At 39.8% G+C, this 15,541-nt stretch overlaps 1 protein-coding gene across 2 annotated transcripts in view; it reads right to left on the reverse strand.

Moving 5' to 3' along the window:
- Window positions 1-11,620: 11,620 nt before the first annotated feature.
- The window catches only part of LOC122975021 (semaphorin-3A-like), a 33,145-nt gene continuing 29,224 nt past the window's right edge, over window positions 11,621-15,541 (reverse strand). For both annotated transcript variants that reach the window (XM_044343177.1, XM_044343176.1), the window contains 2 exons: window positions 15,351-15,499; window positions 11,621-14,445 (listed from right to left, as the gene is read on the reverse strand). In XM_044343177.1, coding sequence (XP_044199112.1) covers window positions 13,714-14,445; window positions 15,351-15,499 — 881 coding nt within the window. In that variant the 3' untranslated portion in view covers window positions 11,621-13,713. The remainder of the gene's footprint in view (window positions 14,446-15,350; window positions 15,500-15,541) is intronic.

Genomic DNA, 15,541 nt, shown 5'->3' on the forward strand with positions numbered 1-15,541 from the left:
AGTCACCACAGTTTTCCGTGAGGGGGGTCTCTCCGTTTTACTACTGTTCGTAGTCACAAAAGGTGGTTTCCGGACGATCTTACTAAATAAAATTCCTGATTAACTGGTATAAGTGTGGGGGGTATTTGCATTTTATGCAATTGCAACATACCTAAACAAAATAATGAGGAGCTTGTAGTTAAAATAACAATTAAACAACAAAATAATTGGCCAAATAATTCGTCTAGATAAGTTGGAAATAATTCTACTTGGCTTCAAAAATCTGGAAGCAATTTGTAGTTTTGCTCAGACACCCTAATCCTCTATTTAACCTCTAATATGACCAGTTTTCTGCTTTTATATCGAAGCCAAAACTGTATCACTTCCGTTTTTTTCTATGTAATATTGGGTGTCTTGACGCAGATTCTCCAGCAGCCCCTCCGCTTTCCTGCCCACCGCGCATGTTCCGCCTCTGACAGGTGATCAGAAGACATCAGCGGAGGAAAATGTGTTTTTAAAGGGGACTAACTCGGCTAAATGCGTCTGGTTTGACTGTTTAGAGAGAAAATGGGGGACAGTTGGGGTCAGTGATGCTTTTCCTTTTTTTTTTGTCTTTTAGTCATATTCTGGTTTTAAAGTAGAAAAAACAAAACAAATGAGAGAGTTGTAAATATTGTTTGTGGGTCAAGTATCTGGGGCTCCAGTCAAAGGCTTGTGGGAATGTGTATATACTGTATGAACGCACACATATGCACATCACATCTTCACACACAAGTCTCTGATGTGATATCCCAGGATCAGAATCATTCTTTTTGGGCTTCAGATAAGCAGTAACTTTACCTTTATTCATCCAATTTAATTCCAAAATGCCATATATTTATTTTAAATGGAAACTATTCTAACATAAAATATTAACAGATACTGTAGGAAGTCTTTGAAGGTCTTCAGATGACTCATAACATGAATAACATTTCATATGCTTTGTTGTTTTTTTTCCAGTCAGAAGTTGCAGGATGTCTCATTTTATATGTAAACTCTTAATCTTCTCAGATATGTTAATGTGCAGCAGAGGGCTGACAGAAGCATGTGGGGAAATCAGGTTGACTGTAGCCAGATGAATCACATTGAATTCTTTATCTCCTCTCCTCTCACGATAAATTGAATACTGGTGTCATCGTGAACACTGCATGTGATGAAATGAGTGGAATATAAAACTCCATAATAAAATAAGGGGACACACAGAGGCTGCATGTTGCATCTTTAAAACAATACGACGTCACATGCACCAATATCAACTTGTATACAAAATGATGGAGTACAATTGCATTAAATCAGCACACATGTAGAAAATGACTGTGAAACCAACAGTATATTTAGCTCCACTGTACTGAGAATTCGCACCATGTAGGATATTAAACTATGTCGGCTCTGCTGTACATCAAGCAGATGTGTTGCAATATGACAGCGAGTGCTCATTTGCTGTGTGTGTCTGTGGAGCTCTGGGGCAGATGTGTCCTCGATGCACCCATGCAGCTCAGAGCCTTTAGTACCTGGGCAGGGGTGGGATGGGGAAGAAGACAGGGTGACTAGGTTCTGTATCAAAGGAAACAAAGCCAGAGAATATATAGATCTGTGTTTCCATTCTTTTGTTCTTATTACATGGAAAGGCTTCTAAATAAAAGCACTGAGGGCCATGTGACACTACACATTATCATTTAAAGCAGATGTTAGATGTGATGGCAGCTGCTGTAAGTGGGATGTTAGATACAGCACCAGTCTATCATATCCTGCCTGTTCAGTGTTGTGAGAGGTTTTCCATAAGCTTACACAGAAGATTTAAAAGACCAAAAAAATGCAAAATTGGAATCATTAGGGGAACGACATGTAAATGTTTGTGTGTTGTGGGCACAACAGATTTTCTTACCTAGTAGGTATTTTGAAAATGTCTTACTAAAGTAAAGACTTTGATAATTTGCAAAACACGCTAATTCACTTTCTTGATGAATGTTTTAAGATAAAGCTGACACCACTCTCATATCTGCCCCTTAAATATGAAACAGGAACTGGTTAGCATAGCTTAGCATAAAGACTGGAAAGAGGTGGAAACAGCAAGTTTGGCTCTGTTCAAAGGTAACAAAAATCTACTGTGAAATATACCATCACCTTTAAAGCTCACTAATGAACATCTTGTTTAATTTGTACAAAATCCAAATTGTAAGAATAACAAAGGATGATGTGCAGGAATATTTCTTGACATAACCCCACATAAAACAGCAACTTATGGTTTTTACACATCAGTTTTCGTACAAATTAAACAAATGAGATTTGATGTGATAATCAGTGACCTTTAGATGCTGGTAGGCATCTTTTTTAACCCTTGGACAGAACAAAGCTAGATGTTTCCCCATTTTCCCAGGCTTCATGCTATGCTAACATATCTCTCGGTTCATATTTAATGGATAGATATGAGAATGGGTGATCTCGGCTAGAAGTTGAATAAGGATATTTCCCAAATGGTCATATGGTGAATATGTTTTTAACCTTGGTGGGTGTTGTGGCCACAGGGTTCAAATCCCAGCCATTGCTCTAAGCTTCTGTCTATTTTCTTTATCCCAACTTCTTCTCCTTCAACATGATTACCTTGGCTTTTCTGTGTATCTTAGGCTTTTTTTATATAGGTTTTCCCCTCTTCTGCCCTCCCTCCTTCCTCTACTCCACCTCACCTTAGTGTGTGTGTATGTGTAGGCAGAGGTAAGTTTTGGTTTCTGTCTTCAGTGATAAATGATGGTAGTGTAGCGATGGCTCCACTCCTCCCCTTCTTCCCACTGATCACTGAAGCATGGCCTGATTGTCTCTACGCTGTGAGGTGGAAGCAGCTCATACTTGCTCTCTCTCTCTCTCTCTCTCTCTCTCTCTCTCTCTCTCTCTGTATCTCACCCACATATTCACATAAACACAATGACTGAAACATTCATTCATGCAAAGCAAACACATTCGCAGAGACAGACAGACAGACAGAAAGACAGACACAAACACACTCAGGTGTAAATACACAACATCAAACACAAGCCTGGGGACAAGTTCTCTCTGAGGTACACGCAAACCCAGCAGTTTACACAGACACACACACACACACACACACACACACACACACCTGCATACAGTGTTCACACAAGAGTTGACTCAATGTGAGCAATGTTAACAGGATCAAAGCCCCTTAGGCATACTTCTGTAATAAAGTGCAAACAAAATACAACATTTTGATCAATTATTCAAACTTATATAACTTCACTCTCAGACATTTACAGTGTGTGTGTGTGTGTGTGTGTGTGTGTGTGTGTGTGTGTGTGTGTGTGATATGTTTGTGCTGTGTATCCTGGCCCATGTAACTTGAGTCTGGTAACCAGATAACGCACACTGCACAGTGTTCATTAAATTTGAATACTCAATCGGGGTACAAGGCAAATAAGCTAACAAAGGCTATTTCTTTTGCTTCTCGTGGGAGGTTAACTATAAAACCTGGTAAGAAATACCAGCAACAGCTTCTCAAACACAACAGACAAGTTCACACATTAAAGACAATTCATCAAAGATACCCCTAAAGACCTAATATAATTTTAAGACTGTATGTGTAGTGTGAAAGCTCTTTTCCCCCTGTGATGAGGTGGAGTTATCATCCAAACAAACTAATAAAAAACTTTCCCTTGAGAGCTTTAACTCTCTCTCTCTTTAAAAGAAAAGCAAACAAAAGTTACATACCTTAACTTTAGTGGACTGTAAATGTGCAGGAGTGTGTATCAGTTAGTATCCTTGAATTCAGTGTGATAGGGTGAGGCGTCTCCAGAGTGACGGTGTACTTGGAAGTGACGTTTAATTTCTGGTACATTAGGACTGAGCCTTTCTCATCCCTATTAGCCGCCTGGCACGCGCCTAATTCCGCCTTCAACGCCAATTTCTCCTGACCAGCGAGACATCATGGACTAAAAATACCTTTAAAGTCACAGTGGCTCCCTTCCTTTCTTTGCACAACCTTACTATCTACATGCATGCGCTCAGGCACACGGGCACTGTAGGCATGCTTGTGTGCACCCGCTGCCAAAACGGACACACACGCATACACACACACGCACAAGCACAAGCACTGACAGAGACAAAGACACACTCATGCACAGACATAAGAGGTCCCTCTAATCCTCTTTTCTTCTGAGGATAGGCCAATCACACACTGCTCTGCACAGTAAGCTATTTTCTTGTACACACCGTGTATGAAGTCCTGCTGTAACTGTCGCAGCTACAGCCATACTGTAGCTGAGGGTCAAGTTGACTCAGTGGCAATCAACTGACACGACAAAAACAAACAAGCAGAAAAAGGCACCGGCATCAATTATTTATCCCTTGCCAAACTATATTTTAGCCTCAGAATACTTTCCGTTTGCTCACAGCAGCCACAAAAGCCTCTAAAGCTGCACTGAGGAGCCAAAGCACCACCATCTGTTGAATCCAGTAAACACAAACAAGGAATATGGATGGCATAACTGTATTTACACATCACATATATCATATATGATAGCTCTGCAGTATTTCGAGAAGGTAGTCGGTATATCTTTCTCACAGTATGTAGGGGCCATTTCATTTGAGCTAAATTCTCTTTGAATAATGTTCCACGCTCCCTGAAGACACACAAAGGCATCTAATTCATAGACTCAACACAATGTCGGTGTTATATAAGTTCCTTTGTTTCATACAAACACACAGCAGCACAAACACAAAAGCCCGAGCATACAAAGACGTATGTGTGCGACAAACTGCCACAAAGCATCTGTTACTGTCTGTCTTTGAGATTTTATGGTACGATTTGAGTAAAATATCAGCAACATGTGCCAAAAACTGAATCACACATTCGGCAGAGCTTCAGTTGTCATGAGGATTAACAGCCTTTCTGTTCACCTGTCCTCATCTTCATCTCCTCATCACGACTGAGGTGGATTTAAGGGATCAGAGTGTTCACCTCCATTTCTCCTGTCAGTCTAGGTCACAGAAAGGAATTCCTAGCATTTTGTCTTTAAGTGGTAAAAATGATAATTTTTTTGGGCAAATCTGAAATCATTGTCTGTAAGATTTATTACAAGGAGGTTGTTATGGTGCTTGGGTGAAGGGCGTTGGAAGGACACTTTAACTGGACTGTTAATAGGATTTACTGGTCATTGTCTGGAAGCCAATTGCCAAAGCCACTAGTCCAGTGGCTGATTGATGTAACAGCAGCATGACCTCTTTGCCAGTGAAAGGCGAGATCATAGAAAATCGTATGGTTATATATCTATGTTTTCCCCTAGCCACACTGACATCCTTGATTTTGAAAATTTCCACTTTGTGCTCAGCTGGTGCAAGGCGGTGCTCACTTTCTTTTTTTCTTTCTCTGCACTTTGCAGAGATCACTCAGATAGTGTGGCAGTTCTCTGATGTCTTGCTCCTTGGAAGTTTGAATTCATGTGAGAATACCAGTCATTTCTTTGTCTGTTCGGTGGAGAGTGCTCATGCTAATTAACAAGGTTCTCAATAATGTATTCCGCACAAGCTGCCGTCAGATATAAAAACACATCACCGGGAGATTCTTCTGGAGAAAGACCAAACAAAAACTAGGGCTTAAAAGCAGCAGAAAGCCCTCATGGACGGACATTAAGTGTAAAATGTAAATTTGTGGATTGTTACCTCAGAGGAATAGGTTGACATTTTTGGGAAATATACTTATTTGCTTTCTTGCTGAGAGTTAGATGATTCAACATCAGGGAAATATTCTCTCTTGAGTTAGAAAGGAAGATCAATACCGTACATTCTCTTATCTATCTAACTCTGGGCAAGAGAGTGTGTTTCCTAAAATGTTGATGTCTTCCTTTAGTTTTAAATAAATGGAAAAAGGTGTCATATCAGTCTTTAGTCATAAAGACAGCAACTAAACAATGCAGTTGCTCATCAAAATATAATCTTCAGCATTAATTAATAAACTAACGTCTGTTTGGTCTCAGATGATCTTTTTATCAAATGTATCTTATCAGAAATTAGAATTGGATCTGATTCTTTTTGTACTTCAGACACATCATAGCTCACAAGTCTGATTAGTGCCTTACATTGAAGCAAATGACATTTTCCTCTAAGAAATGTGGGATTTCAGGAAAACACTCAAGAGCATGGCTCACCAGTATAATGGATCTGTGTTGTCTTCCCCACTATCTCCTCCTTTCCTCATGTCCCACTTTCACTCCACATCCCATTTTCATTCTTCTTAGTGAACTGACAGCGGCTGGCATCTTAACTGATGTTGCTCCAGGAACTAATGGGCTGATTCATCAGTAGTGGTAGAGGACTGGGATGAGTCTTTTAGAAAGAAAACACCTTATTTCAGAGAGAAAGGAGTGAAACACAATGTCAAAGTAATGTGGTTTTAAATGCCAGTCAAGTCACACACCCACCTCTGCAGTTCATGAATCATTAACAACACACACCTGTTGTCAAGGTAGTGCGTCATAGCTGGCAACGTCATCAATGCAACGAGGGGTAAGTCCCTTGTGTTTAGGTAGACTCAATGCAGATGAGTCACACTGAATTACAAATACACAAACACATCACATTTGAAGGTGGTTATATAAAATAGTCAACTATCTCTATAGGACTTGGGCATTTTTCCAAATACTGCCTCAGCTTTAATAAAATCTTTTTCCTTGGCTTGTAACTTTACTAAAGGTGATGTTTGGACCTGAAAGCTTTGGCAGTCCTTGATGATTTACCAAGTCCTTGAACGTAACCCCGCAGCCCATTGTGAATCAGTATTCTCTCCAGAGACAGACAGGAATAGGTCATTGATCACCTCATCAATCCCAAGCAATCAGTGAATGGAAAGTGTATGAGGTCAAACTGGCGTGCGTACGAGTGCATCTACACGCTCCTGTGTGTGAGTCAGTTTGTATCTGTCCCTACACATGTGGCTGGGCTGTGCAGCTGTGTGAGGTGTCTCTGTTTATGACTCCCAACCTTGTAGCCCTGTGTTGAAGAGGCGGGATCACAGCTATAAATCAGGGCTTGACAGGGAAACAGCATTCCCAGAGGGCGCTGTATATACACCCAGACCCCTCGGGAATATCTGTGCAGAGAGACAAAGCTCTTGGTTGTGTGGTAAGTATTTGAAATGAAAGGTAAACACAACAGACACAAGCTTTTTGAAATGTCATGGATTTTAATTGCTGTCCTGATTTTTGCCAGTCAAACTGAATTCATCCTTTTCTTTCACACGATTGCATAAGATAACACTTAAGTTAGACATTTGTTCATCTATCAGACAAGGGAAGTCTCATGAAAGTTGCTTTTGGGTTGCAGTATGGGAGATGTGGGATCCAGCATTTTTGGAACTCATACTAGAGACTAAAAATCAGGATATTTTGGATTCTGCTACATACATTTAACATTTCTTTGTCTCTTGCAAATCTCCCAACTGATGGAAATACAATACAAAATCTTAATTACATCTTTAAAGAAGTGAAACTCCAGATACTAAGAATAAAAGGCCAAATAATATATTATAAAACGTCTGTAAACCTACATGCATGTATAGGCTGAATCACAAAGTCATGATTTGACATTGCATAGTTCAACTGAAAAAAGAAAATGTGGTTTCTCCCACAAAATAATGATAAAATGGACAGTGGTGCCCAACATACTCCAATACTGTATATTTTTGTATATTTATATACTGTTATAGACAGTCAAGTAAATGCAGTCAGTGAGGAGGTAAGAAAAAGCTGCACCTTGAGAACACAGTGGGTCTCAGTAGGGTTCAATCTTGATGTAAAATGTCATCTAGCATCGAGGAGAACTGCTGTGTATTAGATCCCTCCCCAGTTGCCATGGTTTCTGCGACAATTGCCACTCACCTGCAGGGTTCCTAATTATGGGATCACTTGAGGATTAGTGTAATGCACAATACCGTTCCTTGCAGAACAGAGTAGCGCACCTATGAAGCCTACAGCTGTAAGCTTCCGTGTATGTTCATGCTTGGACAAGTGAGGGTACGTGAACTTGATATATGTCACTGCTTTTCACAGCAGTTTACACTGCGAAACTGCAGGGGGTAAAGGACAGGCGAGTTCAGAGCTTTACAAGGGAAACGAGGAAGTGACGAGAGATGGAGAGTGATGAGAAGCAGCAAAAGGAGAAACAGAAGAGAGAGAAATACACAAAAGAGGAAAGACAGCGAGCAGAGTGAAGGCTTGACAGTATATTTAATATACAGTAATCTGTACAGTGGTAGAGAGGGGGTACTAGCTATGAGTTCATTAGCTTGCTGATGCGTTGTCCTGCAGTTGACCTAAATCTCCGCTCTCCTTGCCCACAGACTTGATTTCCCACAATCCCTTGGGCTAGCTCCTGAGCAAGAAGGAATGAGTCAGAGCTTCTGTATAAAGCCCACTTTCAAGAGTCGTGAGGAGTTTTGGATATGCACACACACATACACACACACAGGCCACATATTCAAAAAAATGTGCGTTTAGCCTATGGCAACATGAAAATATATTCAATATCAATTTCTCTCTTTTTACCACTGTCTTGTGGCTTCCCTGACACACACAAACAAGCACACGCATACACACACTGTGACATAAACAGCAGTGGACTGATGTCCTCTGATCGGGGCGTTATGATAAAAATTCAACCAGTCAGACGTTATATGTTGCCCGCTGGTTCTGAGGAATGGCTCAGACAACTTTCAGAAAACTAGCCTGTGAGAATCCTGCCATCAGTCAGGCTAAACTGTGAAGTGGCATTACCATTTAATTTTGATTTGATATGTGCTAAAATCAGGATGTAATTGAAATTCAAGAGACCAGTTCACATTTTAATTTTCACATTTAGTTCAGTCAGAACATCATCTGCCAAATTGGAAATGGAAAGTCCACTTCACATTCAATTTCAGTATGAGTATGGCAGGGTTATGCTTTGGAGAATAGAAAAACAATTTTAATAGAGTTTTATGTACTTATGGATTTTTGACAGTTTTAATTTTGCTCTATATCATGCTCACATACATAGTATACTGCAATTTGGCATTTCTAATGGAGTATAAGCATCCCTATGGGAAAAGAATCTGAGATTTCATAAATAAAGTGTTAATATTTTCAGAGAAAGTTGTAATATTATGAGAGTAAAGTCATAATTGAAGAAAAAACCGGAATACTTAGGTTGGGTTAGATTATGATAATAAAATAAAAGTCGGAATACTTTAAGAATCTGTAATGTCATTGTATATCTGTGGGTTATTTGGCTATTTTCTCAAAAATATTCTGAATTTATTCTCGAAATATATGATTTTTTTTCCACCAACAGCTAATGATGAAATTGACTGTTGTTGAGAAAACAAAATGTTGAACCAGTGAGGAGCAGACGTGAGCGGGGACATGAAGAGGAAAGCACTTCAGACAGCGGAGAAGCTCCCCTACAGCAAAGGACACTTATAAAACCCTCCAACATAATGGTCAAGACATCCTCTCTCTGCGGCTGAAAGTGTGTATTTTTAAGACAGACAGACACACACACATGCACACACACACACACACTAGGCACACAGGACATTCAAGGACAGTTGCCATGGTAACAGGAACAGCAAATTCATAACACATGTGAAACTTGAGGGCAGGGAACATGATTGCACCACTTTAATCACTTCAGCTGACTTGCACGTGCACGCGCACACACCCACACACAGACGCACTCATGCACAAACACAACATTTCTGAGCAAGGAAGCATTGCTTTCACAGGTGACTGTGTCTGACTGAGGAAAGAAGACATTTTTGTAAAAATATTACAACATGCTAAGACGTTAAAGCACCCAACCTGAAGCTCACTGCAGGTCCTTGCTTTGACAAGCGGGCTGCAAAAGCAGTTACACAACAGAGACCTCTTGTGGTTTGTAATAAGCATTGCCACATACTCCTTGAGTTTATAGCTTGTGGTTTTTTGTCACTAAACACATTTTGACATGTCACAGTAGAATAACCAGTGTAAACAATACAATTAAAGGTGGCTGAATTCCATTTAGCTGCTTCATTTTAAGGTCCTGGTATTGTAAATGCTGACTCACACTGTGTCACAGTGTCATGGTTTACTGGGACACTGGAATGGAGATGAGTCATTGTTAATGTTATTAGAAACACCTGTGCTTTTCCTATTATGCATTTCTGCTGTAAAAAAAAAGGCCTGTTATAAATTATCTTAAATATTCATTGCAGAAAGTAGAACTGTCATACATTTTAACAGTTAGTTCCCAGTATTATGTAGGCTATAGTGGTTGTCTTTAGTGGTTGGCTCACTTGAATAAAAAAAATAAAAATCTCTTACCTCTATTGGTATCTAGCAATGTAGATTATTTTTGTTCTATTTGTCAAGTTAATGAGATATTTTATCTATCTCTTTGAGAAATCTACCTCCATTACAATACAAGGTGTCCAGTTTCATTTGTGGTCCTCACAGCAAATATATGATAAAAATCACATTTCAAAAATGTCAACAATATTAAGACTTTGGAGAATGAGTGTCATCATTATTCTCTATAAACCAAAGAGATCCTGCAGTTTTCATTGGAACTACTTTCAATCAAAGAAATAGCAGTACCTGTTAAAACTGTAAAACAGTGTGTTCTGTGGATTATACAGAGTAACCAGAACAGTGTCTCTGGAAAGATATACTGCTATTGATTTTTTAATGGAATTGCTCAAAGCTGTGAGCAAACAAAACCAGCTTCAATGTCATTGTATTGTTGTGACAGCAGACATAAGAGATGGATAGCCTATCTTAGAAACCTATCTGCATCACTAAAACCACAAGGGGTAGTGAGAAAATATGTTTTTAGTCATGCTAGTGGCATGGCTCGAGGGATGGCAATATCCACTTTGGTCCAGACCGAAATATCTCAACAAATATTGAATTGCCATGAAATCTGGAACAAACATTCATGTCTACCTCAGGATGAATTGTAATTACTTTAGCCCTTATTTTTTCAAATAGCATCATCATCAGGTCAAAATTTCTATTATCAAATACTTTTTTATTACTACTACTACTACAAAAAGATGACATTCCCATTCACTATGAAACTGAATCCCTTAATTTTTTTCACCTTAAAATTCCATTTATCCATAAATAATGATGGAATTAAGGTATTTATTAATAGGTTTTAAGGGGATAATTAATGGATTTAAATAAATTAGTATTTTTAATGGATTATTTCCGCGGTTTATGGACCAAAAACCATGAAAGACACCCTTTAAATTTATACCTAAATGCTGTAATTTTCTAATTTCAAGGTGGTTTTCAGATTCTTGTTTCATAGTGATCAGTATCAACTGTACTTTGTGTTTAGTGGTAATTAGCAAATGTTAGAATGCTAATATACTAAATTAAGATGGTGAACATGGTTTATTATTCATAAAATCCATAAATACTGTACAGAAAGTGTTTTTTCCTTTCAGATTTTATGTGTAGCTGTATCATGAGTCTAGAAAGCATAAAATTGTCAGAAGCAGAAGCACATTAGTCAAAGTAAGTCTGGGTACACTGTGTGCCTGAAGATTTTCATTGAAATGAGAACAAAGGGACACTTTTGTAACGGAGATGTTTATTTAGACAACTGAATGCATGCCAGAAAGAACTGTGTTACAGCAGCGGTAACTTTCAGCTCTCTCACATTTCTAACTCTGAGGGAGAGACCCGAATTAGGGACACACCAAACTTTTGAGTTTTGGTACAGAACTCTATCTGCTCTAATTTATTGCAATGACACATTACTCTTGTCATGTATTAAAGGGACAGGGGGAGACAGGGGGTACCATCGTTGAATCAAAGATCAAGGAGCTCGGAGCTCAAACAGCTTTGGCCAGAGTATCATGAGTTGTTATTATCACCGTTTTGGCAAAAGGACAAAAGTAATTCACACCTTGATTTAAGGGAACTTTACCTCTCACACAAAACACTTAAAGAGACAATAAAAAAGATGCACTTACTGTAGGTAGCATTCACATGCAGTATAACATGTCTTCTCCTCAGACTAGATTTAACATTTTTCTCCACTATTTCTTACAGAGATTCACAGCTAATGTTTTTCAGTTTGGGGAATTATCTTACACATAATGGCTACTGGACGAATAAAAGACATGTTGGATGGATGTGGGAGAAAGGAAAAAGCACTGAAATTATTTGTTATGAAAGGCAAAAGAGACAAAATTGTGCTTATCGTTGGTGGGATCTCTGTCAAAAAAATTTGGTTAATGACACAAACCCCTGTACTCGTGCTCCTAAACTACATTATCATCCCTTATATCCCCAAAAAGGGATTCCTTGACACAATTTCAGTCAGTTGGTCCATCAAAGTTTTCTTAGTTGCTGTTGCCGTTGTTTCTCCAATATATTGATGAGCCAAAAATACCATAATATCAAAAATAAATGCAACCCTTTCACAAAACAATGAGCAATAAATAATAATCAAGTGGTGTTCTTGTACTGTATATGTACTGTATATACACAGAGAGTTAAGTTTGTTGTATATATGTACACAAAACAAGTGGCAGTCTATTTCAGACTGAGTTTATCATAGCCTACAACTGGAATTCGTGCCCATACTCTATAAATCCCAGAAAAAGCAACAACATAATAACTTACACAGAATCCTCGGGTGGAGAAGGGATAATGAACAATGAGACTACTATGTTGTTTGTATTTTTTTGCCCCATAATAGGAGCACTGGTTTGGAAAAGAAAGTAAATATAAAAGAAAAATGTAACATTGTTTAGGTAGGGTGTAAAAAAAGCCTCTAGGATTCCATAAAATAACTAGCTTATTAAAACATTGATTGACAACAACATGCACAATGCTTTTCCCAGCCTCAGGTGGAGAGGGTTATGATGTTGCACTTTCTCTGCACCATGGCATGACTTTGCAGTTTTGCATGTAACAATGCTTCTATGTGTCTTTTAAACAACACCGGTGCAAGTATTCCTTGGTGGATTGCAACCCTTTCCTTTCCTCCTTTAAGGGTGCTGTTGTTGCTAGATGGAAGGCTCTTTTCTCCTCAAACAGTTCTTTAAAATGAGAGTTTTTAATCCGTTCCATGTACACTATGTTGGAGTTCACATGCTCAGGTCAAAGAGGGCAGGTTGCAGCGAATGCATATTTCTGCTTCCATAAATGTCCATGTATCTATTAATGTCTCCAGAAATTGTCCTCTTAGCATCTAAGTCCGACTGCTTACCAATGAACACCTTGCTAAATGTTTTTTGTCCCAGTCTTATTTTAGTAGCTTATGTACAGGAGGCTGAAGTGTCTGCCAGGCAGTATCCCAGGCAACCAGCCGTATCCTCACACATTTACAGTATGCATTCCAGTTTTTCAGTCCTCCTCTCATCTTTGTCCTCTTCACAGGTCATGTGCATTTGTGTATATGTCTTTGAATGGGAGATTTATTGTTATTATATGTGTGCACTTCATGTATTTCTACCTACGAGTGTGTTTGCTTGTTTTTTTTTATGGGTTCTTGCTGCTGTTATGGAGAGGTCACTGAATCAATACATTGGATACACAATCTATAGAATGTGTTTGCGTGTACGTGTGTGGATGCATGAGTTGGTGCTTGTGTGTGTAGATCTGGTTGCATGTGTGCATCTCTGTGCTTAGTTTTGTTTTTTTTTTCTTTCTCTCAAACGCTACGTGGGGGTCTTTGAAGCTCATGGGTCCTCCTGTTGCGTCCCTTCTTATTTTCCTGCATCCGTCTCCACTTCGCCGTGTGTTGGCTTCCCGCCCGAGACCCCCCAGCAACCTGAGAACCAGCCAGGCTGCCCTGCCCCTTCTGGCCATTTTGTGTCTTCTGGTTGTTCTTAGGTGCCTGGCCGCTTAACATACCCATGTTTTGCTGACCTCTCTGGGTAGTCTGGCTCCTTGCTGGCCCTTCCACTGTTGGAGCTCCAGCTTGGAGCCATTGCCTGCTCTGTGGTGGGCTGGCTTGCTGCTTTTGAGCATTTGGAGCCAAAGCTTTCGGCTGTAATGCAGAGTTGGGAACGCCGGTGCTGTCAGGTTTACTCTGACCATTGTTGTTGGGTGTCTTCACCCTCTTCTGCTTGCGCTCTTTCTTCCAAACTCGATCGCAAAACTCCTCAACGCTGTTCAGGTCCGGGTGGTCCAGGAGAGACAGGAAATCTCGGTACCACAACCTGTGTTTGGCCGAGTGACCTGCCCCACCTCCTACACCGGGCAATCCAGGAAGGATGTCTCCCAGTTTCTGCGCGGGGATGACCTGGAGGTTGAGACGCAGCAAGGGCTGGATAAAGCCGTGTTCCACAGCCTGGCAGTGGTAGACACCTGTGTCAGTCTGGGTTAGACTGCGAATCAGCAGGCCCTGCTCTGTACGAAGCACCCTGTCATCTAGCTTGATCTGAAAAAGACACAGGGAGAAAGACAAATAAATAGAGTGTGAAATTTGAAAAAGACTAGTAGACTAGCAGAGCTGTCCAATGCCACAATTCATGTCTTCCAGGATTTAAATCACACAGGACTGAGATCTGGATTTAGCCAAAGGTTCAGTGCAAACCACGGCCATGTTTAGACAGATAACAGCACTGCATGAAAAACAGCAACATCATTCATTTGAAAGAAACCACTGCACTGATGCAGAAGGTGTGTTGACACAAAAAACATGCAAAGTGCACATTCTTGTTAGATTATTTTGTATCCATAACACTGTATGTCTGTTGTTTACCTAAGGGTTGCTATGACAAAAGATAAAATGACTGCCTCTGTGATAACTTGCCACAGCAGTAGAATCTTTCCTCATAGTGTGCAGTGTTTTTGTATCTGATAAGCCTTCAAACTCATGGATCTGTTAATAAAACTGCACTTCCTGGATTGTATTTCATCATCTCACGGTCTCACTAAAACACATCCTGAACACCCAGTTAGACAAGTATAGCCACAGTAGAAACTCTGTTACGTCATAGGGTCAAAAGTCAATCTAAACATTCACACTTCATGATTTCAACCCTTTCTAGGTCACTAAGGTTAAAGGTTAAAAGGGCCACAGGTCACTGCAAGATAACACAGAGGAGAAAAGATGTGGCCCTTGGCAGAAAGATGATGTTTTGTCTGCAGTAATTTAATAAGTTTGAAACAGATGCAATAGCATATATGTCTGATTTATAATCATCCAGCTGTTTCTCATTAACTTAGTGAAAGGTGACTGAGTTAGGAAGCAGTTGTACTCTTCTGTACACTGATCTTGCAAAATAACAAAAAATAATGTAACTTGGAAAAAAAACACATGCATATGTATGAAATACACACCTCATGTTTGCGATCGTCGTTGGGCTTTTGCAGCTGCCAGTAGATGAGCGCTCTCTGAGACTTGGGGCTGCACTCCAGAAACATACTGCTGTTCTCCACACCATACACACTCCTGTCTTCCACGCTGGCTCCTAAGCCGTCCATGTCGTCTGCTCAAATCCAAACACAGGCAGACAAAGGTATGAGAAGTG

This window comes from Thunnus albacares, chromosome 23 (assembly GCF_914725855.1).
Source record: "Thunnus albacares chromosome 23, fThuAlb1.1, whole genome shotgun sequence".
In the NCBI taxonomy this organism is placed as follows: Eukaryota; Metazoa; Chordata; class Actinopteri; order Scombriformes; family Scombridae; genus Thunnus; species Thunnus albacares.